At 38.6% G+C, this 23,772-nt stretch overlaps 1 protein-coding gene across 1 annotated transcript; it reads right to left on the bottom strand.

The window, feature by feature from the left end:
• Positions 1-1,101: 1,101 nt before the first annotated feature.
• CTR9 (CTR9 homolog, Paf1/RNA polymerase II complex component) lies at positions 1,102-21,882 on the bottom strand. The gene is made up of 25 exons (XM_064715124.1): positions 21,752-21,882; positions 19,859-19,957; positions 18,882-19,121; positions 18,423-18,540; positions 17,762-17,851; positions 16,504-16,652; positions 14,061-14,168; positions 13,460-13,567; positions 13,102-13,338; positions 12,295-12,384; positions 12,065-12,193; positions 11,777-11,960; positions 11,103-11,191; positions 10,662-10,847; positions 10,395-10,482; positions 10,016-10,164; positions 7,858-7,974; positions 7,543-7,688; positions 6,046-6,117; positions 5,094-5,229; positions 4,518-4,664; positions 3,927-4,084; positions 3,490-3,586; positions 3,058-3,170; positions 1,102-2,190 (listed from the first exon to the last, which is right to left on the bottom strand). The coding sequence occupies exons 1-25, from the start codon at positions 21,794-21,796 to the stop codon at positions 1,779-1,781; spliced, it is 3,507 nt and encodes a 1,168-aa protein (XP_064571194.1). The 5' UTR covers positions 21,797-21,882; the 3' UTR covers positions 1,102-1,778.
• Between the last annotated feature and the right edge of the window lie 1,890 nt (positions 21,883-23,772).

Below are 23,772 nucleotides of genomic sequence, written 5' to 3'. Positions count from 1 at the left end.
CTCACAAGAGATGTCTGAAAATCCCTGTTATTTTACACTTTCTCTCCACCTGGATGTTAGGTCTGATGACCCACACAGCACTTCTTCATCTAGAGCTTTCTTTAGTCAACACAAAATGTATTTTCTGTACATATAGCATCAAACAAAATCTGCAGACTTTTCACAAGGAAGACAGAGTTAGTAACATGATAAAGCTATGACAGCAGAGGTGTATTTCAGGCAGAGAAAAGTTTTTAAGATCCCATAGTAAGTGCTGTACATCTTTTTCTTTCCTATTGTTAAGAGCTGGCTACTCTCACACCTGCCACTGCTGTCTGTGCTCCGTTTGTTTCACTCTGCATGTATCAGCTTTCCTGAGCTGCACCAGTTTCCTCACACTTTCCACAGCCTCATAAATGAAGCCATGTGACACCAAGCATTCCCAGCTCAGCTATCCACTGCTTCCTTGTGGTTCTGGGTCATGATTCAGCTCTGCTCTGACCCAGCAAACATGAGGGCTTGTTCTTCTATTCTGATGCTAAGTTTTAGGTAAGAACACAGATACAAACTTGATACCAAACTGAGCCACAAGGAGAGACTTCTCGAGTGTTCTGCATCCTGCTGTCTGCTATGGTTACCAACAGCCCACAAACACATGAACAAACCCATCCACAGTGAGAACAGCTCATGCTCACAACAAACCAGAAATAGCAGCATGGGAAACTTCACTTTCACTTAGTGCTTCAAGTGAACTATCAGTAGTGACAATCCAGGCTCCTAAAAACAAGGCAACGTATTTAGGCCGTACAATCTATTAGAATTGGTAGCAATACACTATCCAGACCTACAGAATCTTCTCTTAGCAAATGCTTGACATAGGAATTAATGACCAGTGAAAAAGAGGAAAACATTTCCTTTTCAGAACCACAGAGAGAAATCCAATTTAGTCTACAGCACAGCAATTTTTCATTATTATTCCTGAACACATTACATGAAAGGACTTAGTTCCAAAGCCATGTACTTGAAATACAGGGAGGACCACTTCCTCCAAAGAGATTTCAAATTCAACTTTTTCAGGTATACTGCTTATACCTTCTAAGGAGTAAAATAAATCACTCCAAGCAAATAAGCAAGAACATTTTATTGTGACACTTGCAGCTTTACCTTTCTCAAGTAATACAGAGTTCTCCCAAATGTCTTTACCAGCCAATTTAAATATTTCATCTAAATCTGCATCACTAGTTTATAAAATTTCTCTAAGATCTGCACATTTTCAACTGATTTAACACAAAAACAGAAGCAAAAGAACAAACCCTTGAAAACATAAAAGAACTGCATTGTGGCACATTTATTCTTTAATAGAAAGTAAGAAAAACTTCCCTACTGACCTTTACTCTGAGTGAGGAAAAAGATAAATATCCATAGCTCTTTGTTGCATCTCGTAGGATTTTAAGATCCATCTATGCATCTTTAATCACACAACAAAGTTTCAGCCACACTGAACCACCTAAGGAGATTTTATGTTCCATAGTTTTTACATGCATTCCATCCTCGGTGTGCTGACTACAGGACAGAGATTCTGTGCACCTACAGTGGTTTAAATTTAAAAATACACCATAAGCCAACTCAGAGAAACATCCATCGGTAACTAATAGAAAGAATCACAAGAAGGTCTCACAACAGTTTACTAAAACATTAAGGTTCTTTAAATCACAGTTTTGAAATATAAAAATTCTATCTTCCCTGTAACTGAGATGTATTTACATGAACTTTTTAAAAATAGGGTCTGTAATTCAGCTCTAATCGCTGTCATCCGAGCCCCCTTCAGAGCCCTCATCATTGGACGCCTCAGGCTCGGACTCGTTGCCAGAAGCCCTGGCAGACCCCTCGTGGTCAGAGCCCCTCTCGGAGTCCCGCTCGGACTCGGCGCTGCGCGAAGCCGGCCGCGATTCGTTCTCGGAGCCGCCGGAGCCGCGGCTCCTCCCCGACTGCACGGACTCATTGTCCGACTGCTCCGACTCCGAGCGCCGCCTCTTCCTCGGGGACCGGTCGCTGTCAGACTCCTCCTCGGAGGCGCGGGCGCTGGACCTGCGGGGGCTGCCGGCCTCGCTGCCCGACTTGTTCCTGTTATCGGAATCGCTGTCGGAAACAATGCGTTTGCTGTGCTGCTGCTCGCCCTCCTCAGAATCGCTGTTGCTATTCCTAGCGTGCCTGTGGGGAATAGCAGAGGGAAAAAATGGTATTAAAAGGTGCTCCCTTTAGCTGATACATAAAAAGCAAGTCAGCAGGGTTTGGGTAATGCTAGTTGTGAACAATGCCTATAATTTGTTTTTAAAATTTTAAAAGCTTAATAGTAATAAAATGGTTATAAAAATAGTAATACAGTTAGAGGAATAATAATTTGGACAATTTGAATCAGGACAATATGAGACAACAGAGACAAAGAGTTATGGACGTCTGGGAACCTTTTTCTGGGCATCATGAGCCTGAAAAAGGACCCCTGCTAACAAAGGATTAACTCTTAAAAGCAACAGCCTGTTCCATATTCATGCACTTCATACATGATGCATAAATTCCATTCAAACACAGGATTCTGTCTGGTCGGTGTCAACTTCTTCCTCTGAATCCTAACAGAGCCTTCGAGGAGGGAAGAAGTTAATTTCTTCTGATAAGAGGCAATAAATTCTTTTTCTCTGAAAGATTTAGGTGTTCTGTGACTGCATCGTCCTGCAAGTCCTTTCTTTAAAGTATCCTACATAGTATAGTTTCTATTTCAACATTTTTTCTAACCTAAAACTATATTTAACACACTACTTCAGAGAATTAATACAGCATAACTTTCTAACACAACACATATAGTATTAATTTTAATATTTGTGAAAAGCCAATCATAAAATACATGAATTTTTCACACCAGTTTTAGAAAAAATGAGTGGAATTAATTTGAACTGGGAAGGGATGTTGCGAGTACAATGAAAAACTTCTCATTATCTTTATGTTATCTCATTAACACTGCATTTTCTCTTGAAGGCATGCATTGAAACTCTAAGTTCATACAAAGTTAATTAAGGTTCTTACCCATCATCAGCAATTTTGAGTTTGTCCTCATCAGAAGAATCATCACTTGATGAAATGATGGCTTTTGATTTGATCTTTCCTTTCATTGAAGGAGGCAGACGCTCTGGTTTGGGCTGTATAGGGGGAAAACAAAGAGTTGCTTGTTCATGTGGCACAGGGCCCAAATGTAGAAACACATTCAGAAAACCAGACAAGCCCTTAAAAAATTTTCCATTTACTATCACTTAGTTCTAGATGGCTTTGGAAATATCCTTTTCATCCTTGAAGCAGCAATAGCAACATGGGAGGAGGATAAAAATAAGCTCTAAGAGCAGTTGGCTTCAGGAGATTTTGCTGCAATTTTCAACACTAATAAATCTCTCTTGACTAGGGTAATGCTGAACTCCAAATACATATTTAGAGAGTGATGCAGTTATCCAGGGTTTAACTTACAGCTTTCTTCTTCTCTGCTTTGGGTGGACGTCGCTTCTTAGGCCGCGGGCCGTTTTCGTGTTCCTCATCATCACTCCCCTCTTCTGCCTTCTGGGGTCTTGAACAGAAACACATTTTATATGGCATAAAGCATAATATTGAAAAAAATCCTTAAAAACCACAAAAATACCAATCTCAAGAAATGTCTAGTTCTTCAAGTGTTACTCCTACTTCTCTGGTAGATTGTCTTGGCAGAAAGTCTTATAAGACTTTGTTTAAGTCTTATAAAGTGTAATGTGTTAGTAAAAAAAAAAATCATGTGACATCTTGATAAGAGTTTGTTTTTAAACTGTTGCAAAAGACTGCAGAGAATTTACTTAAAAACCCTACTATTGCTCAGGGAAGTCTAATATTAAATTGACATTAATTAAACATTAATTAATTAAAGTATCAGCTACCTTCTCCTCTTCTTCTTTTTTCTCTCACCCTCCTCTTCTTCCCCATCCTGTTCACTGCCACTGCCCTTCCTCTTCTTTTTCTTTCTAGAGATGGGCAGATCTTCATCACTGTCATCATTGACAAACTCATCAAACTCCCCTGCTCCTTTTTTGGAACGCTGTAAGAAACACAGATAACACAACCTATTATTCACATCCCAGTTACAAAGCTCCCAGGAAACACTTCAAAATGGAAATTTAGCTGAATATGTTCTGGAAGAAATGAAAATACAGACCTTCTAGAGACTATGGCAAAGTTGGCACCAGAGAGGTATAATTTAGAAACTGATTCAGAATTGGCACATAAGATAATCTTCTGCTATTTTAACAACTGAATACATTTTAGTGATGCCACCACACTCAGAACTTTTAAGTATTACCTTCCAATTTTGACATTTTAGTATTAAACCTGTGCAATTTTACCCAGCAGAACCTAAGAGTTTGAAACCAAAAACCTGTGCTCCTACAAGAGACTACATATCAGAAGGGGAAAATTAAGGAGGTTTAAAAGAAATAGAAAACAAAAAAAGAGATTAAAACATTCTGTTCTACCCTGCCTCCACCGCCACCACGTTTTTTCTCCTTTGATCCTTCTACTTCTCCAGTGAACATCAGAATATTCTTGGTCTTCTCCACATATTGAGCTCTTTGTTCCAGAAGTTTCTTCTGCTCTTCTTTTTCTCTCAGGCGCTTCTCTTCCTGAAACACCAAGGAAGCCAACCATTACCACTGCATTTGCACCCCACGGTGATTATAACAGCAGGCACAGAAATGACTTGCTGTCAGGAGACTGGAAAATTGCTTTTTGATGCTCTGTGTCACTGCAGAAGATGCACATGACAAAAAAAAAGTTTTTTACAAAAAGTTTTCTACAAAAAAGCCCACGGTAGAATAGGTAAAAGGCTGATGGCAGAACTTCTGGCACGTCTATTTTATTTCATTATACAACTAAATATTTCTGAGGCTATGGGAAAGAAAGAGCATCACCTGTTAGCTGCAATATTTTCAGCTGGCACTTCCTATGACTAAGAAAAACAGCTCCTAGGTACCACCCCAGAGCAGCAGGAGCACATATTGTTAGTGTGCACACTTATAAAATGCAATATACAGAATTCAGTGGAATGAAACCTGTTCTTTGAGCAGTTTCTGGCGAAGCAGCTCCTTCTCCTGCTCCTGCTTGGCACGCAGCTCCCTCTCCTCCTCATCCTGCTTGCGTGCCCGAGCCACATGATACTGGGCCTGGCTCAGTAAGTCAGAGCACTGCCTGCAAAATCCAAGGTTCTCAGGTAAGGCAAGGTGGCAAACACAAAAAGAAATGCTTTTATAAAGTGCCTGCATCAAACACTACATTCATATCCTCAATGAACTAAAAATCCAGCTACTTGAAATAGCACAAAGAAGAGCAGGGCAGATTTTTGAGTAAATGAAAGCATTTTTAGTAAGCTAATTTATGTTCCATTGGATCATTTCAGAACATATTGATTCACACTTCAAACATAGCCAATTCATATACAGAAAACCCACACATGAACATAAAAGGAAAAATCCCAACCAATTTGGGGAGCTTCAAAAGAATAGTTAATAAAAACCTGTATTTAATCACAACAACCTAAAAAATCTTTTTGGAAAGGTAGGGCAAAATTCAAGCTTTAAAAACCCCAATAGTGTGAGAGTTAAGGTTGCATAAAGTGTCCAAGTCACACAAAGCATTAAAAGCAAGGTGCTTTCAACCCCCTGTTAGCTGATGCCAAAATGACATTTTTTTAATATTGAAATTTTCTTCTCTCCACAAAGCGCTTCAATAATACCCATTCAGTGCAGGATGGCCAACACATGGTATTTGTATGGGGCTGTGGAAATCTTACAAGAATGTGCAAAAGTGAAACTTGGGAAAAGAATGAAACAGTAGTAGGGAGTGACCCTGCACTTGTGTTTCTATTGTTCTAACAAAATGACAGCTGAAATTGTGGAATATAGTTTTAATACTTAAAACCCCCCCCCCAAAAACTGGACAAAAATATTCCCCTTAGAATCTGAATGAAAGACTTCTTTGTGGGTTGTTTTTGTTTTATTTTTTTACCTGGCTTCTGTAGCAGCAAGTGCCAAGTCAAATCTCATCTTATCACCTACTTTACTCAAGTAACTGAAGTACCTGGAGGAAATCACAAGAAACCAAAGTAAGCAAAGATAGCATTACTTACATATTTACTGCAATTTTGCCTTAAAACAAACCATTTACTCCTGAATTACAAACCTGTAGAACTCAACAGATGAGGAAATCCCACCAATTTCTTCTGTGCCAACATCTTTTAATACAGCACCTTTTAACAGTTAAAAAGTGCATTCAGAATACTCAAATCTAAAGCATTCTAAAACTACTCTGGAGAGGAAACATTCTAAAAAGAGTTCTGAAATTTCATTTGCTGGCTCCTACCAGTAAGAACACTGCTGACCCGAAAGATTGATTTATCTGTCACAGATTACATGCCGGAATTCAGCATAAGAAGGAAGGGAAACTTGTTTATCAAAAATCCTTTCAGAACAGCCTCCTTGACCTAGTGGAGAGGCCCTTGGGAATACAGCAAACTTCCAACTAAGATATGATGATCAGTGCTTTGAAAAGTTTCTCAAATTAAAAAGAAAATTACTTTTAACTTTCAAGATTGCCACAGTTTCTTCCCATATACCCTCAGACACATTCCAAATGAAGTGGTTTTGTGCTAGACTCAAATTCTTGGGTACATGAATATAAAAATTCCTTGCTTGAGGTCTAGACTATGGAGAATATGTTCCAAAAATTGTAGTTAATAGACAAAAATAAATTCATGCAACTTCTTCAAGACAATAAATAACAAGCTTCTAATTAAATTTAAGTCAGAACTTCTATCCTCAATGTAACAGCAGAGCTAGGAATGCACAAATCATGCACCAGCTACATCTAGGAGAAGGATAAATGGTTGAAAGCTCTGTTCAAGGATGGTGACAAAAGCTCTGCTCAAGGATAGTGACAACTGGATCAGATTAATCACACTGCTGTCTGCACAAAATTTTCTATTATTGTTTTTTAAACAGAATTAAAATATCTCAAATGCACTTAAGAAACTGTTTCTGTTCTTAAACTGTGACAGTATTTGGGTTTTACTTACCAAAAGGAGGGTGAAATTAGTCTTTAGGGACTGCTAGTCATTAATTATACTTATATAAGATAAACAGATTTGCTTTTAAGCCTTACAGTTTGCTTTGAAAGAAGTCATAAAACAGTATTCAAGTTGTAGAATAATTATCAACATCTTTTCAACTGTACATTCCTGGGAAGAAGAGCATCTTGGTCACAGCAATAACAAAACTTTGAGAAACACATATTGGGACCTGGTCAAACAAAACTGCTTCTGGAGCAAAATCTGAACACACAGTTTTGTCAGGCCCAATATTCTGTTTTCCTGTTAGAAACTCTAGAATTACACAGTGCCTTGCAGAAGATGATTGCTCTTGTAACCAGATTTGTGCTCAATACTGCAAGTACACTGTAAGGGGACAACAACATGGATTATAAGGATTAAAAACAAGTAATTTTTACCTGTGGGCAAGCTCCAGCTCTTTCACAGCATTAAGGACTTCCTTCAGATTGCTTTTTTCATCTTTCAGGACAGAGGTAGCAAGTCTTTGCAGCACTAAAGCCACATTAAACATGAGGACTGTATCACTTGGAGCCACATGCCTGGCCTGGAAAAAAACCCACGTTTTTATGAGAAGCTACAACGTGATACAGAAATGACATAAAGAGAATAAACACCATCATTTCAACTCCCAGACCACCAAATTTAAAGAAACACAAATACACATCAACTAAGAGTAATTTTATTCTGTGATCCATGATGTTCTAGATCCATACCTTTAACAAAGTTTGTTTGCATTCCTGTAATTTGCCACATTTGAACAGTGCCCGGGCCAAATATAACAACACTTCAGTGTTCTGATGCTTATAGAACTTTCTGAGGCAGTTTTCATACTGAAATAAAAGAAAAAAAATCAAAGTAAGAGTCAACAGTGGTTTGTTATTTTGGTTAGCTAACTCTAGTAAATGTTTCTAATCCCAAAAAACATTACTGCTAATATGCCTTTTGTTTTTTAAAGAAGTGTGTTGCTACATGGGTGCCTCCCTTTCAGTGATCAGAACATTCTCCTATTCCATAGCAAGTACCTGATTTTTTCTAGAAAGTGGCTGCAGCCCAGAAGGCTCTGTAGGTCTTAAGTACAAAAGAATACTTTCTAAAGTAGCATTTACTGCAACAAAGTCCAACCAACATGACTCATTTTAAGATCACTCAAATATTCTCCACAGTATATGGGGGGAATAAACAATCTATTTTCTTTATTCATAAGATATTTTACAAATTGAAGTGAATCTATATACTAATTCTATATATCTGATGTAATTAGTTAAAAAAAAAAAATCAAACTTTCTACATATCTCAACTTTGCTCTGTCCACCCAGCTGAGGAACTTACCCATGCCAAGGGATATCAGTTTATCTAAAGTGTAAAAGATGGCTTGTTACTATAACTTCTGTGGGTCTAGAATTAAAGGCTTAAAAGATAGCAAATGTTATCATTTTTAGTAAAAAGCACCTTCTGTTTGACATACTCTTTTCTCAAGGAACCCTTCATAGGGTTCTCTAAGCCTCCAAAATAGGAAGGAATATATAGTAAGTTTTATTTGCAGCTCAAGTACAGAAAAATTGCCCTGAACTGCAACACCTGAGGTTGTTACTCTTGGATCTCACTGTGTTGGGAGCACCTTCAGCATCCAAGATTCTGTGTTTAGCTCAAGCCTGCTTCAGATTTGTATGCTTTAGGGTAGAGAACTCAGTAGGATAATTATTGTGGCTGCAGTAAGCTGGGCTAGCAATTTCAATTTGTCTCCCTTTGAGTCCAATATAATGTATTTCACACTGTGACTGCATAGCAAAACCCACGGAACAATAAAACACTTCAGTAAACAAACACATTTCTAATAACACCTTTTCTTAAATAAATTAGCAAATTTATAAAATATTTTTTCTCCTAAATCGATAGATGAAAGTGATACCCACTTCCCCACTGTAATTCACTGCTTAAGCAATTGCTAAAATGAGATTTTCATTAGGCTTTTTGTCAATAAAAATAGTCCAAGTGCTTAAAAAACAACAGACCCCATTCAAGCACAACAGAGTCAATGTGACTGTGTTGCCAAAGCTTGCTAACAATAGCTCACTGCAGGACAATGACTACTGAGCTCCTGAGCATGTAAGAAAGGCCAGTAAACACTTCTTTATTAAGCATCACAAAAAGCTTCAGAATAGCTCTGAATGAAGTGTCTTTGAGCCTCAATAGGCATGCATCTTAAATGACACAAGTTTGTTCTTAGTTTCTGTCCTGTTCAACATATGCTGTGCTTTTAAGCTTATTTGTATGCTTTTCATCAACTAGTTGAGTCAATTTACTCAGAACAAGCTGACACTTGAACATTTACTTGCTTGGGCAGGTCAGGTTAAACTAGCTGACCTCAACAGCTTGCTTTCAACATGAATTATTTTGTGATTTTAACTGTAGTGAGTGAAATTACAGCCCAGTCAGCTTTTAAGATAACTCTTAAAGTATTCATGTGGTCATTTATAAGAAAAAAAATGGGAATTGTTGCTATTTAAAAGAAAAACTTTTAAATTTTTACAAAGTAAATTGTATTTACTTACTTTGGAAATATCTGCATGTAAATCACATACAGTATAACTACACTGACTGAAACCACTCTGGCAAATAATTTATTCCACAACCAAAATTCTAACCCTGCTACCAAAAAAAACTATAAAATATGGTAAGTGCTTTGTTACCCCCTACCCACATTTGGCAGTCTGTTATTAAATCTAGACTTGACAGCCAACAGCTTGCTAGAAATAGGCCTAGAACTTGTTAAAACACTGCTCAGAAACTTTCCCAGCTGCCCTGACAACAGACAGACATCTAGAAGTTATGTGAGCCAAGACAGGAGGTAGTTCAAGGTGGAGATGTTACCATCTGCACAGCACTGATGTACTGCTTCTGCTCCACGTAGATGTGTGCCAAATTCAGCCACACATCGCTGATGTCTGCCGTGGCCTCTCTCACTTGGGCAAAAACATCACGAGCTTCACGGAAATATCCTTTGTGTGCCAAGACAGCTCCTGAGGGGAGAGGAATATGGACAGTGTGAGCTTCCAGCTTCATGCACTGTGCACTCCTAGCACAGAAAATTCAATATACTGCAATAAAGTGCCCCTTCAAAAACTGACATAGCCACCATTTCCTGGGCTCCACTCTACGGTGCTCAGGCCCTGAAAAAACAATTCTCTGTTAAAGCACAAAACTTAAGAATATGATCACCTCTGAAGCAAAACTAGAGTCTGATATTCACCTATGCCATTGGCAGCATACAAATTCTTTGGGTCATTTCTGAGGACTTGCTTGTAGATGGCTAATGCACGGTCTTGGTGACGCTTCTCCTGCAGAGAGAAATGCCCCAATTCATCACTCACTTCTAAAGCAGGGTATTAAAAGATCTACCCAGAGGTTTTATGAGCTAGAAGATGCCAAACAGACATCAAGAAGAGGCTCTGAATAGCTAACAACATACAAAAATAAACAAACAAACCCACACACAGGGCAGAGAGATGCCCATTACCTTTTCTCTGTCTCTTGTGGGTTGATGGAGAGTCTGCAACCAGACATTGCCAAGAGCCAGCATGGAATAAGTATCATTTTGTGTGGAGGGCTGCTTCAATATTCTTTCAAATTTCTTCTGTCCTGGACCCCACTCTTGTTTAGCCAAGTGAAGATTGCCAATCAGAGACCAGGCATCTGGATGATCCTAAATAAAAATTAATTCTAAGTTACAAAAGCACTCTTTTCCTTTGCAAGGGTTCTTTTTCAAGCATAAAGTGTTACTCTTCCTAAACATAATTCCATATTCAAAAGAACCCCAAACAAAACACAAGACAGCAGATCTGGCAGCTCTCCTTCCTCTAGTTTAAACAAATTAAAAACACAAAAAGAGGAAAATTAAATTTTAAGTTAACTTATTATTCAGAGTGTTTTAATGTTAAACACTTATAGGGGTACAAACCTGATTGATCTGAAGTGCTTCTTTAAACCAATCAGAAGCCTCATAAAAATTCCCTTTATCTCTGGCCATAGCTCCCAAGCGCAAGTAGCCTGAAAATAGAGATAGAAAATAAAATAAAGATCAGAGAACAGGTTAAAGTCATCTTGTACAAAGAAAATATTGTCCACGCATCAATTTCAAAAGCAATCTTTCTCTTGATCAGCTAAGGACAGCAAACACTAAGATACCTTTCATATTCTATTCACAACAAGAAATATGAAGTGGAACTTGCACCCATGATGGCCAGAGAGAAACTGCAGGTTTTGAATAGTTAAAGTATTATGAATGTATTAAACTGCCTTAATAAGTTAAAGACAACTGAAAAACTGCAAAGAAATAAGGATCCATCAGTTACATAATTCTCCTCCCTCCACTTTAAATAGCTCTCCCATCTCCACAAGCTTTGGGAAGGGTATCTGCAGATGATAACGGAAAACAAGCAGAGAAAAGGCTGCAGATGAGGCTGGGGCATGATGAATGCTGCAGCTTGTGGCAAATAGCACAGGCTACTCAGCCCCAATGCTACTGTGAAAACAAGGGAAGACAGACAGAAGGAGAACAGAGGACACTGTCAACCAGAAGGTTTTTGGCATTATAAGGATGGCTGCAGAACTGAAATACCAAATGTTTCTTACAATCAACGTAATTTGGATGTTCTCTCAAAATGTTTTTATAGAGCTTTTCAGCTTCATGAAATTCACACATGGCCTCGTAGAGCCTGGCAAGGTTGTAGGATGTTGTCACAGAGATGGCATTGTAGTAATGTTCATCATGCTCAGCCTCTGCTTTGGCACGATCCAGCGACGCCAGGAAGTATTTCTGAAGCACAGAAAGAAAAGAGCAATGAAGCACTCCAGAATGTCCTCAAAGAAAAACCTCAGTGTGACCAAGAAACACCATTCAAACTGTGAGTAACTGCATACCTTTGCCTCTCCCAGGTTTCCCAGCCTGAAGTGCAGGGCACCCACGTTATTCAGGATCTCTGGAGGGACATCAGCCTGAACTTTCTCCTGCAGAATGCGTGTGGCTGTGCCATAGGCTGACAGAGCACCCTTTGGAAAGAAACACAAAGTGGATGAAAGAAAGAAGAGAATGAGCTCTACATGCTCTTATGAAAAGCACACACAATTCACCAAGTGAGTATTAATAATACCTGTATATCAGTCTGTTCTAGAATTTGGGCTAGCTCAATCCATGCCTCTACATCATCAGGATATTGTTCAGTGACTTTCTTTAAATGCCCCTGAAAAACAGAAGAGAATTATGACACTTCAAAGACACACAGCCTGCTTAAAAAATGGAAATAAAAGAAAGAGTGAAGGCATTCACCTTAACACTAGAAAGATATACCATACTGCAGAAGCAAGCATCCTAAATATCTGTAATAAATCTGCATTAGTTTTCTTCCTTCATTATTCTATTCTTCTGTAGAACAGAACACCTACTTCAAGTCTTAGAGAAACAAAGGCTATTACACCAACATAAAAAACTAGAGAAATGTCTAACATTTCTTGCATTTATCTACCCAACATTAGATTTAAAATACCTTTCATTTTAAAAAAAAGCATCACTGTCCTTCCAGATAAGCCCAGACAGGACAAGTGCTTTCTAGAAATCACCAGCTGATTTGCTCCCTTTAGAAAATCATGAGCTAGCTTCCCATCTTCAGACAATTTTATATATATATGGAAAGAATTCTGCCCTTTTGACGTACCAAATAGAGACATGTGGCTGGAGCTTCTCTAAATTCCTGGACATGCTTTACCCAGAGCCCAGGGGAGTCTCACTTCTACCCAGAAGTTGTGACTCTTCACAGACAGGAAAACCCCTCATGAGAGCCATATGAAATATTCCACATCTACAACCACCTAACCCTGAGTTTTATTCAACTTAAGGAACAATCTGATTTCCAAGTTCTACTCTTGCAAATGAACACGATGCTGGTGGAAGGAAAACTCACCTTTGCAATGTCTCGTTTCTCCTGGTCTTCTGAAGCTGCATAAAGAGATCCAAGGATTTTCATAGTTTCATAATTGTTAGGGTAGGCTTTCAAGACTTTTTCAAAGCATTGTGAAGCATTCTCTTTGTCCCCTCGATAAATGTACATTTGACCCAATCCAAAAAACGGAAGTACAAAAGAAGATGAGGCAAACTGAGTGGCCTGGTAATAATACTGGAAAGCTTGATCATAATCTTCCTAATTAAAAGGAATTAAAGGAAGAACTGTCAGTGTTTTTACAGGCAACCTTTGCATGAACTTTTATAACAGAGACTTCTAAAAAATGTATACTCAAAGGGGACTTATAAAACTGCCCTACCTGTACATGGAAAGACCTTGCCAGCTGGTAACAGCTCTCTGCCTGCATTGCTTCCACTTCTGTGTTATGGAAAGCATGAAGAGCCAAGTGTTGTACTTTACCATAGTCCTGACAAAAAGAAAAAAAGAAGTTAAATGTAATTTGGAAGTCTTCACTTTATTTATGGTCAAGTGATTTTATGATTTAAACATGGATAGCTGGAAAACATGACAAAGCTTTAGTCACAGCACTGACTAAATAACAATTTAGATTTAGTTTTAGCTGTTACTAATCTTTTCTCTATTTCATGTTTTAAAGCATGAAAGAGTGGGGAGGGGGAAAAACAAACCAACAAAAACCTCAACCAACCAAAAATCCAATTCCAAACATCAAAAACCCAAAACCCCTTCAAGACACAAAGTTGATTTTGATTTAAGTACATGTACCTTTCCTGGTTTTCTTGAGAAAAGTTCATACAAAATTCAGGCCAAAAACCTCACACTTCTTTATCTAGATCAACAGATATTAGTCACCTGATGAAATGTATTTGAATCTAACACCAAAATTCTTATTGTTAAGAGGTTATCAAGCATTTAACTGTAAAATTTCAGTGATCTCTTACCTTCTTGAAAAAGAAGTGATTAGCCAAGTGATTCAACACCATTGGATTGCTGGGATCAATTGTGTAAGCCCTAGAGAGGAGTTGAACACCATTCTTGATGGAATCAGCCTAAATGAAACATTGACAGGTATCAGCAGCACCTCAGTATCTGTATCTTATTACCATCTTCAAAACCATTCTTCAGTCTAGGCTGCTCAGGATTTTTGACAACACCATACTGAGCTCACAAAAAAAAAAAAAAAAAGTAAATTCAGCTACAGGCTTTTCTTCCTGAAGCATACAGGATGGAAAATGGGAAATGAAGGTACCACACAGGAATGGAAAAGAGCACAGCAGGACTTTCCAAGAAAAAAAAAAGGCAACAAAACCCAAAAGACATAGTGTTGATGTCCTTTGACATGTCACACTCACAGTCTGACAGCTTTCCTTCTGCTCCCTCTACTGTTCAGTTTCCCCAATGCCTGTTTGGTTTAGGTTTCAATGTTTTACACAATTCATTCAACAGTGGAATGAAGATATTTTCATGTTCAAATTCCAAACAACATCTTTAGATCTCATTTTAAAATCAGTGTGAGTTTGAGGTGTTTAAATAGAAATATTACTGCATCAACTTACTCTTTTCTAAAGAAGCTTTACACCTTAAAGAAAGCTTCCCACAGGTAAAAATGTGATTTACCTACAAGTTCAAATCCACAACTGATAAAATAATTGCTCTTTATTTAGGATAACTATGAAATCTCTATCACAAGCATGTCAGCTTAATGTGTACTTATTTCTGAAGAGAAACACCAAAAATGCTATCAAGGCATCATCTAACAGCTGTGCTTTACTTTGTAATAATGATGAGAAGAAAGCTGTGGTTTTGAACAGATTAAGTTTTAAGAGGTCAAAACATAACATGAAAGCAGCCAAAAAATCAATTTCAGTTTGAACAGGTGCAATCTTTTCAAACCTAGAATAACAATACACCTGGATAAGGAGATATTGAATATTTCCTGCCTTCATTTTCAAATGTTAATGTGGTTTATAATCCCACTGTGCATTTGCCCAAGTTTTCCAATACCTTGAGTCTCATGTCCAACTCAGGAACCCAATCCAGTAGATGGGTAGAGGTCCCAAAGCTCTAAGTGCTTTCATTTAAGAAAAACAGATCAGACAGACCTCAACGAGAGCACAGTGTGATCTCAACCCTGATCTGACATCATAACACCTTCTAGGAGGAAGAAATATTGGAAATATCTAAGCACAAAAAAGATACCAATTAATTTGATATTCAGAGAGGTTCTTTTCCCCAGAGTGTCAACTCTTCAATGTTACACTAACTTTTACTACAAAATTGTGAGAACAGTTTGAAGTAAAACACAGGTGATCTATTTCTTAGAAAGAACACAAAACATCTTTGAGTGGCTCAGCTTTTAATCACAGCTTTTTGAATCTTCAGGTGAGTGAGCTCATCCCTGGACTTCAGTCAAAAGATCTTCAGGAAAAGGTAAAGATACCAAATATTATCTATTTCTCATCTGTGAAATTTATTAAAATTTGACTTTAGAGTATTTTTGGTTCTTTCTGTAGTTTTATGAATAAACCTCTTACACTCTCTCTTTTTTAGTTTCTTCATGGAAATAATAACAGGGGTTTTTTTCCCCTCACAAAGTAGAAAACCAAGAAATTTTCAGATATTCTCTGCTAACAAAAGATCTTTCTATAGAAAGAAGTGGTATAGCTCTATAGAATAGTATAGTTATATTGAACTATAGAAAGCAGCACACTAAATTTTAGCCACATACAATTATGTAACAATACAATTTTTTTAAAAAACACTCAAGGGTCTCATCCTCCAGTAATAAGATATCTGAGATGGTTATTCCTGCTAAGGAGGTTATGATTCCAACTAAGCTATATTTGCATGTATTTTTCTAGTGATACAATACCTAGAAAGGTGGATCACTACTTAATTGTACTTTTATCAGCCCAGTTAAAATTTCTTCTTGCCTACTCTTCGGTTTACCATGCAGCATGCATGCCTGAATGTAACTTTGAAATTTGTTTGAAAATTTGTGCTTAACTCCTAAACCTCCATAAACCTTGTTCTAACCTCCTGGGAATATGTCTTTTACCTTGACTTTCCTTCACATATCTCACCATGGAGTTTTATTATTTTAAATGAAACAGTTAACCTAGCACTGTTTTTCTGTACCTAACCCTTCAATAAATAACAGAATTGAAGACTTTTAGCAACAGAAGAAAGCTATTCAGAATGTGCTGCTCACATCACAAGCACATACCTATAATATCATTCAATTGTAGCACAGATTTAAAATTATTCAACCACAGAAGTTATTACCCATTTCAAAACCGGACTATCTTTGAAAGGATGGAAAATTTGATTTTTTTAGCTAAAAGAAAGTGAACTGAGCATGGATTCCTGCTAAGCCAGACCCACCTCCTTATTATTGAGTTCCAGAACAGCCAGTCCAACCAAGGCCCCGACACACTTGGAATTGAGCTCCAGAGCCCTGCTGAAGGCCAGGCGAGCTTTCTCCAGCTTGTTCAGCTTCACGAAGCAGTGACCCATTCCCAAGCGAACCTCGGCTAGAGAACAACAGGACACCACTCACAATCCCAAAGTTTCAACTTTGTGCCTTTTTTTTTCACAACCTGGAGCAGAGTTTTTCATAGTTCCTTAAAGGCTGTAAAGCCATCTAACAATTTGCTGGTTTTTTAAGGCAGCAGCCCATACTTGGCCAGCCACAAAATGAACTTGAAAATATTAGTAAGACTTTATTTCTTGATAAACCCCAGAACACTGTTCTGTCTTCCACAGACTCCAATGCCAAACAAATAAAAAATTACTTTTATGGGAATGTATTAAAAAATAATAGAGAAAAGCATTAAAAAATTGCCCGATGGAAGGGCTGGACATTTCTTAGGCAAGTTAAGTTCAGCCCAAACTAGCAGGTCTTCAGAAAACACAGATGAATAAACAAGTTAGCTGGCATTTCTCCTCAAATGATCAACTGATTCACATGCTGTTTATCATCCTCCAGCTTCCATGACCAAGTACAGATGGGCTAATACAGAAAATTCACATCATATGCTCTTTCAGACTACTTCTGATAAAAGAGTAGAGAATTTATAAACAGCAGTTTCAAACCTATGTCTGGTAGAAAAAGGGGAGCAAAGGAAAGATGTTTGTTGAAAACTAAGATTTTTGTAGCAATCAATCTTATGGTAAAGCAGACCACTGAACACACATTAACTTTGCAATAAACCTTTTCTCAGACAGGTTATGGCAAAGTCTATCACATCTCTCAAGAGACTTTCAAGTATTTATGACCCTAATGTAAATACCTCAAATTAATGTATCTAAATGCCATGTATCACTTTTACAGCCATTAAAATCACTTTCCCAGACTTCTGCATAAAGAAAATAATATAAAACCAGGAAAACTCACCTCATACACTCTAAGCAGACTTTTGCATCTTATGTCTTGTTTCACTACTGTTATTTCTGAAGCCTTATTCCAAGAGCTTACTGATAAAGAAATTCTGCAAGAGTAAATGCCTAAATCCTTCTATAATGAGGGCTGGTGTTCTTTTGACAGATATAGACCACAAAAATGCCCTTTGAATTTGAATTAGGAAGACCTGAGTTAGTTTGCAAGCACAGCAAATACCTCCAGAAGCAAATACTGTCTTACCTGGGCAGCCTGGATTGGTACGCAGTGCTTTCTTGTAGTAGGCAAGGGCTCCTCTATAATCCTTCTTGTTGAAAGAAATGCATGCCTTACCTGTTAGAACATAGCAGGAATAAAACAAAGATTATAAACCAGAAATTCATGTATTATTTGGTTAACTTGTGCTGTGCCCATTTTCAAAAGTTACAGTTAAAACTAACAGAAAATTCAGATGACAATTTTTCTTACATTTGATGATGTCAAGTGTATGAACAAAGCAAACATGAAAACACATTAAATTCACATTTTCATATTTTTCTGCAGAAACTTAATTCCTTATTGGTCCAGAGGAAAGATACTTACTGAGGCTAGCAAACAACTTACAAGTGTACAGTCTGTTGACCCCTCACAAGTGGTAACTTCACCTTTAACAGAGTGTCCAGCTTCACTGCCACCACCAGGGAAGCATAAATAGCTGGACTGGATGGATGCCCATGGGTCTCAGAAGATGCCAGTTAGCACTGCATTTTTCCTAGCTCTTCCACCTATGTGTACTTCCTAAATTTGAATTAGTCTCTGCCATGTGTGTCTCAATCACATTATCTACACACACTCTCTTAAGCACATAATTCATTCCAAAACTCAGTCAAAGAGCAGGTTTTTACAAATATCCATAAACTCATACCGAGTAGGGCAGGGATATTATTTGGAGACTGGTTGAGCACGAAGTGGAACTGTGCATCAGCTTGGTCCATCTTATCACCTTCAAGCAGGCAAAAGCAGGCTCTACCCAACAAGTGATTCTAGACAAGAGAAAGAATTTGCAATACATTTATCTTTGTAAAATATGAAGTTTGGACTATGTGAAAGATTAACTATTAAATTACTTCTCTTACATTCATTAAGCAAGAGAATACCAATTCTTCCTTCCCAATCTCCAAAGCTGACTGAAGCAGTTCTATCAGGTGTGCCAGGCTAGACAGAATTATTCCTGGTGGCACCACATATATTTCAGGTACAAGTTTTACTTATGTGTGACTTCAAAGCCTGAGCAGTTTCTAGCTTTCCTTTAGTGAACCAATACTTCTTTTCTTTACAATCACTAATTTACAAAAGCGTTTTTTGGATCAGATATCAGTTTTACCTGATCGTACATGATGATTTTGTCAGCCATAGTGTACAGCAGGGTGGCCTGGGTGATGAGCTCCTTCTTGTTGTCTTTGTTCTTCTCCTTCCGAGCCTGCTGTACATAGTAGGCTGCCAGGGTGTCCAGGCATGTCATCTGGTCCTTCTCGTGGTCTCTGTAGTCCAGGTTGCCATCGATGCGGGCGGCCTCCAGCAGCTTCACAAAGTCTTCTGTTTTGCCTTGCTTGTAGTACTCCAGCTACAAAACACAGTTTGAGCAGACACCACCACCCCAGTGAGTACAGAACACACCAAGCTGATGCTTTAGGTATCACAGACTCTTTTTCTAGGATGTAGGGATAAAGCAGAAATAAATGTAGGTATCATCAGAGAAAGGTTTTCTGATAATGCTAAATATTTTTCTGTCCTAGAATCATTGGATGGCCTGGTATGGAAAGGACTTTGTAGATAACCTTGTTCCAACCGTCCTGCCATGGGCAGGGACACTCTCCTGATGATCAAAGGCCCATCCAACCTGCCCTTGAACACTTCCAGGGATGGGGTATCCACAACTTCTAAGGGCAACCTGTGCCAGTGCCTCACCACCTTAAAACACAGCTTTTTGAGCTACTTATAAGTGAAGAATCCACTGGTCTTCCTCTTGGACATTTTGACATTTAACCATACTTTCCACAGTGTAGATACTGCCCCCTCCTTTTTTATGAAGCACATAATCAAAGGCACAAACCAGGAAAATTATGGATTGAGGGGGGGAAAACATAGAAAGCAACCCTCAACAGGCACTGTTTCATGAAAAAGAGATTAAATTAACATCCTAATATGCATATGTCAATCAGAAACATCTGACCTAGAATCAAAGACTGAAAAACCCCATAAAGTACCTGTTTGGAACTCAGTCCTAGAGTATGGAACTGGAAATCATGATTTGATTATGTGAATACAATACTTAAATATACAATTTGTGTCCATACTGACCGCTAGGGCAATCCATATGTGCAGCTGGGTGTGCTCCTGTTTCAGAATACTTATAACTTCATCACCCTCGGGCAACTGATCGAAGTCAAGCTCAATAACCTAGAACCAAACAACACAGATCATCTTTTCACAAAGCATTAAAAACATTGTCTGTCACTGAGCTCAAAGGAAACTGGACCTGTCAGAGCACAAAACATAAATAAGCATTTGTGTTTAAACAAGGTTATGGACAAAGGAAGGAGAGATAACATATTGTATTCTGTACAAGATAAAAGCAACGGCCTCTCTTCAGAGAAAAGACAAACCAATGTTTGGGATACAAGTGAGGGAGAACAAGCAGAGATCCTAATTCAACTTCTTTCACTATGGACCTCATGCTCAGAATCAGCTAATAACCAACTTGACTGCACACTGCTGACTTTCCAAAACTCTGCCTACAGGTAATATAGAGATCTAGCTCAGAGACAAAATCTTCCAAGTCATCTCGTGTCAGAAAATCAATACCTAAGACTCAGATTCCTGAAATTTTGTAAAATCCTCTTTATGCCCTAGGAAATTAAGAGACTACTGAAGCAGCTGAATTTCTGAATATTCACAACTGTAGATATGACCAGCAAATGACATCAAGAACTCTTCATCATTCAGGCATTTTTTTGTGAGTATTAGTCTCCCATGTTTATCTAATCTTCTGATATTATAAAATGAGGAAAAAGGAATGGGTACTCCCCAGATAGGATATTTGGGAACACAATTTAACTGCTTGTGAGTTCACCTTACTCAGCTACGCTGCCTTTAATAATTAGTCATCTGAGTTACAAGTTAATTTTACAGCAAGAAAGAAGTTGTTGTACTCTGATTACCAATGCTGGGACTCCTCTGTAGGCTGAATTAAGAGCATCCAGTTTATAAAACCTTCTAGTTTTGACTATACAAGACTTTAGAATACCAGCAAAAATACTTCTGCTTAACTTTTACTCATTTTAGTTCATCTTGCATAGCACCTCCTGTTTGACAGATAACGAAAAGCCATTATCCAGCAACTAAAATAGTTATGAATGAGAAATAAATATTACCAACACAGCAAATGAACATGGAAGTAAAACAGAGCAGGGGTGAGTAGAGGGGTATTTTATTGCATTCCCTAGTGATTAATTCAGAACTTTGGGATCCAAGTAGCCCTAGCCTGAACAGCAGCACCAAGATCACAATTCATGTTGGCATCTCAGACAGAAATTTCTGTCACAGAAGAAAATGCCCTTAAACATGTAAACACTACAGAATAAAGTAATTTTGTGAAACTTAAAACCTCAATGGCAGGCATACAGAAATTTGTTTCTGTATATATATTTGTGCATATACGTCTCGGTGGACATGTATATATGTATGCATATATGTATGATATGTGTATGTATACAGAAGAGTAGGGATACAGATATTCACAGAGAATATTCTTCAACCCGTAAGCATTATGTTGCAACACCTTATTTAACTACACTATTAACTTAGTATCTGCCATGGAATGATTTAACGTCAAACTTTGTTACACGCTGCTAATCTCCACACACTTCTCCTGAACCTAACCTTGGCTTGTGACAGCGTACCTTAAATAAAGAAAAGTTAAACTAAGTTTTTAGCTCCACGGTGAAATAAGTTTATAGAGAAGGTCCTCTGCCCTGACTGTGTCTTTGTGCTGCTTGAGGAGCACCAAGAGCCCCTGACACAGCAAAGCGCGGCGCGACCGTGGCCGGACACGCACCTGCGACCCCGCCACGGGGGCTGCGAGCGACACCCGCGCCCCGAGCCCGGGGCACAACCACAACCACAACCACGGGCGGCAGAGGCGGCCGCCCGCGCCCCGGCACGGATCGCCCTCCCTCCCCGCGCCCGACTCGCCTCGTCGGTGTCCCGGAGAGGGATCTCGATGGAGCCCCGCGACATCTTGGCGACAGCGCTGCCGGAGCCGCCACTCGCCGGGCCGGGGCCGCCGCGCGCACTTCCCCTCACGGCACAGCCCGACCCGGACGTGCTCGGGAACGGGGCGGAGCGGGCCGGGGCCGGCCCCGGGGCGGTGCGAGGGCGGTGCCTGCTCGCTCTAACCCCGTCACACTCCCGTCCCTAGGAATTGGTGTATCTACACCTATGGATCCCCGAAAGGCGGTGCTGGGTGGCTGTGCGTACACGCACCCAGCGGTAAATGGAGCAGGTTTACCTAGGAAAAGCTCCCTGGGCTGTGGGTCACGGCTCCCTCAGGCGGCGCCTGTCCTCACGGCGTCTCAAAAGCGTCTAAAGGGTTCCAAATAAACGCCTTAAAACGTGCAGGTTTTCCCCATCTTCGTGGGAAACCAATGTGTAAATCCAAATTTACATTATCCGACTAATATTTTGATGCGTATTTACAATTTTTCAGCCTCAGCTGGGCCAACTATATTGTAGTTAGGTGAATGTTTTTAATGGGAAATACGGAATTTGGTAACATTTGAGCCCGGTCTATGTGAGGGACTCAGCCTCACGGAGGCGCAAAGTTAAGAAGGAATTCCACAATTGGGCTCCCAAATTGTTTTTCTAATTATGATGACAGATACATTGCATATTTGGATCAAACACAGCAATCACAGTAACCTATGATCCATCCTGGTTATTTTTATGGTTGTACCAAAGGGAAAAAAGGGTAGTAAGACTAAAAGACCCTCAGACACATTTCTACAGAAATGACTAAAACCCCCCTCCCCAACCTCTGATGTTATTTACACAGCCTGTTAAACCCTAGAGTTAACTCGATTTTGTCTTACAGCAAATCATCCACAGAATACAAAACTTTGAATTAATCGATAGTCACAACTATAAGGCATTAAATTATTTTATTTTAAAAATATGTATGAATTACTATAATCCTATATATCATAGGGGTAATGACTAGGTGACTTGCAGTGTCAGCTGTTCTGTGAAGCTGAAGTAAGTAGCATTTTTTGATTACTTAACATTTGGAATGTGACCATCTGATTTTTCTTCTTGCACTAATTATTCTGAAATGAGTTACCTGCTGCAATGCATTTACCAAATATTTCTTCTACTCTTTGAGTAGATTTCTTCCATAAATACCTATTTTAGAGAAATGTGGCAGGAAAGCAGAGTGATGTTGAAATTTATGGGAATGTGTATTTTTTGCACTAAAAACATGCCAGAACCAATTTTATGCAGAGCCAGATGCTAATTAATAGAGTTCCTAAGCCTTCTTTTATGATTTATAAGCTGATTTTCCAGAAATAAAATACGTTTTAGATATTTTAGTTAATGCTGAAGCTCTTTGGATTGAAAAGACAGCCTGTTCCTGAGGTATTTGTTCACCAGTGGCTGTAGAAAACTAGATTTTCTCATGGACATAAAATTAGTTTTAATGAAAGATTTTATAGGGTCAGACCTTAAGAATATTAAGCCAAAGTTAAGGAGGGAAAACAATTCTTGCTCCCTGGTACAAACCTACTACACACATTTTAAGTAGTTTAAAATTTTATTACTATGCTATTGACTTTTATATTGTTTGAAGCAGGAAGACTTCTTTCTATATACACTCATAACCATAAGTCACTGTTGGCTAGGTAGCATCTCTTTAGTGTGTAAACTACTGCTTTAGTGAAAACAGCTGCTTTTTTTCACTTTATGGGTGCTTGGGGACATTTCAAGAAAAGAGGCTTGTTTTATCCTGCTGTCTTTTGTTTTTATTTCATTGGATCTTATTACTGGGGAAATTGAATTTACTACTTTTAAAATTGGATTGTTAACAAAGTCTTATTAAACAAAAAAAACTGATCTAACAAAAGTAAGATACAGCAAATTGAACTTTCACTTGTGATATGTATTATAGACAGTAAAAAAAAACCTCTGGAAACTTCATTATTATATGGAATTATAAACCT

This window comes from Zonotrichia leucophrys, chromosome 5 (genome assembly GCF_028769735.1).
Source record: "Zonotrichia leucophrys gambelii isolate GWCS_2022_RI chromosome 5, RI_Zleu_2.0, whole genome shotgun sequence".
NCBI lineage: Eukaryota > Metazoa > Chordata > Aves > Passeriformes > Passerellidae > Zonotrichia > Zonotrichia leucophrys.
This window is presented reverse-complemented; position numbering and strand designations above follow the sequence as displayed.

Coding starts and splice junctions, on each gene's coding strand:
- CTR9 (XM_064715124.1), bottom strand. CDS start 21,796: ATGTCGCGGGGCTCCATCGAGATCCCTCTCCGGGACACCGACGAG. Junction 14,169..16,503: donor TGGAACTCAATAATAAGGAG/GTGGGTCTGGCT, acceptor TGTTTCATTTAG/GCTGATTCCATCAAGAATGG. Junction 7,975..10,015: donor ACATCAGTGCTGTGCAGATG/GTAACATCTCCA, acceptor CTTTTATTTCAG/TATGAAAACTGCCTCAGAAA.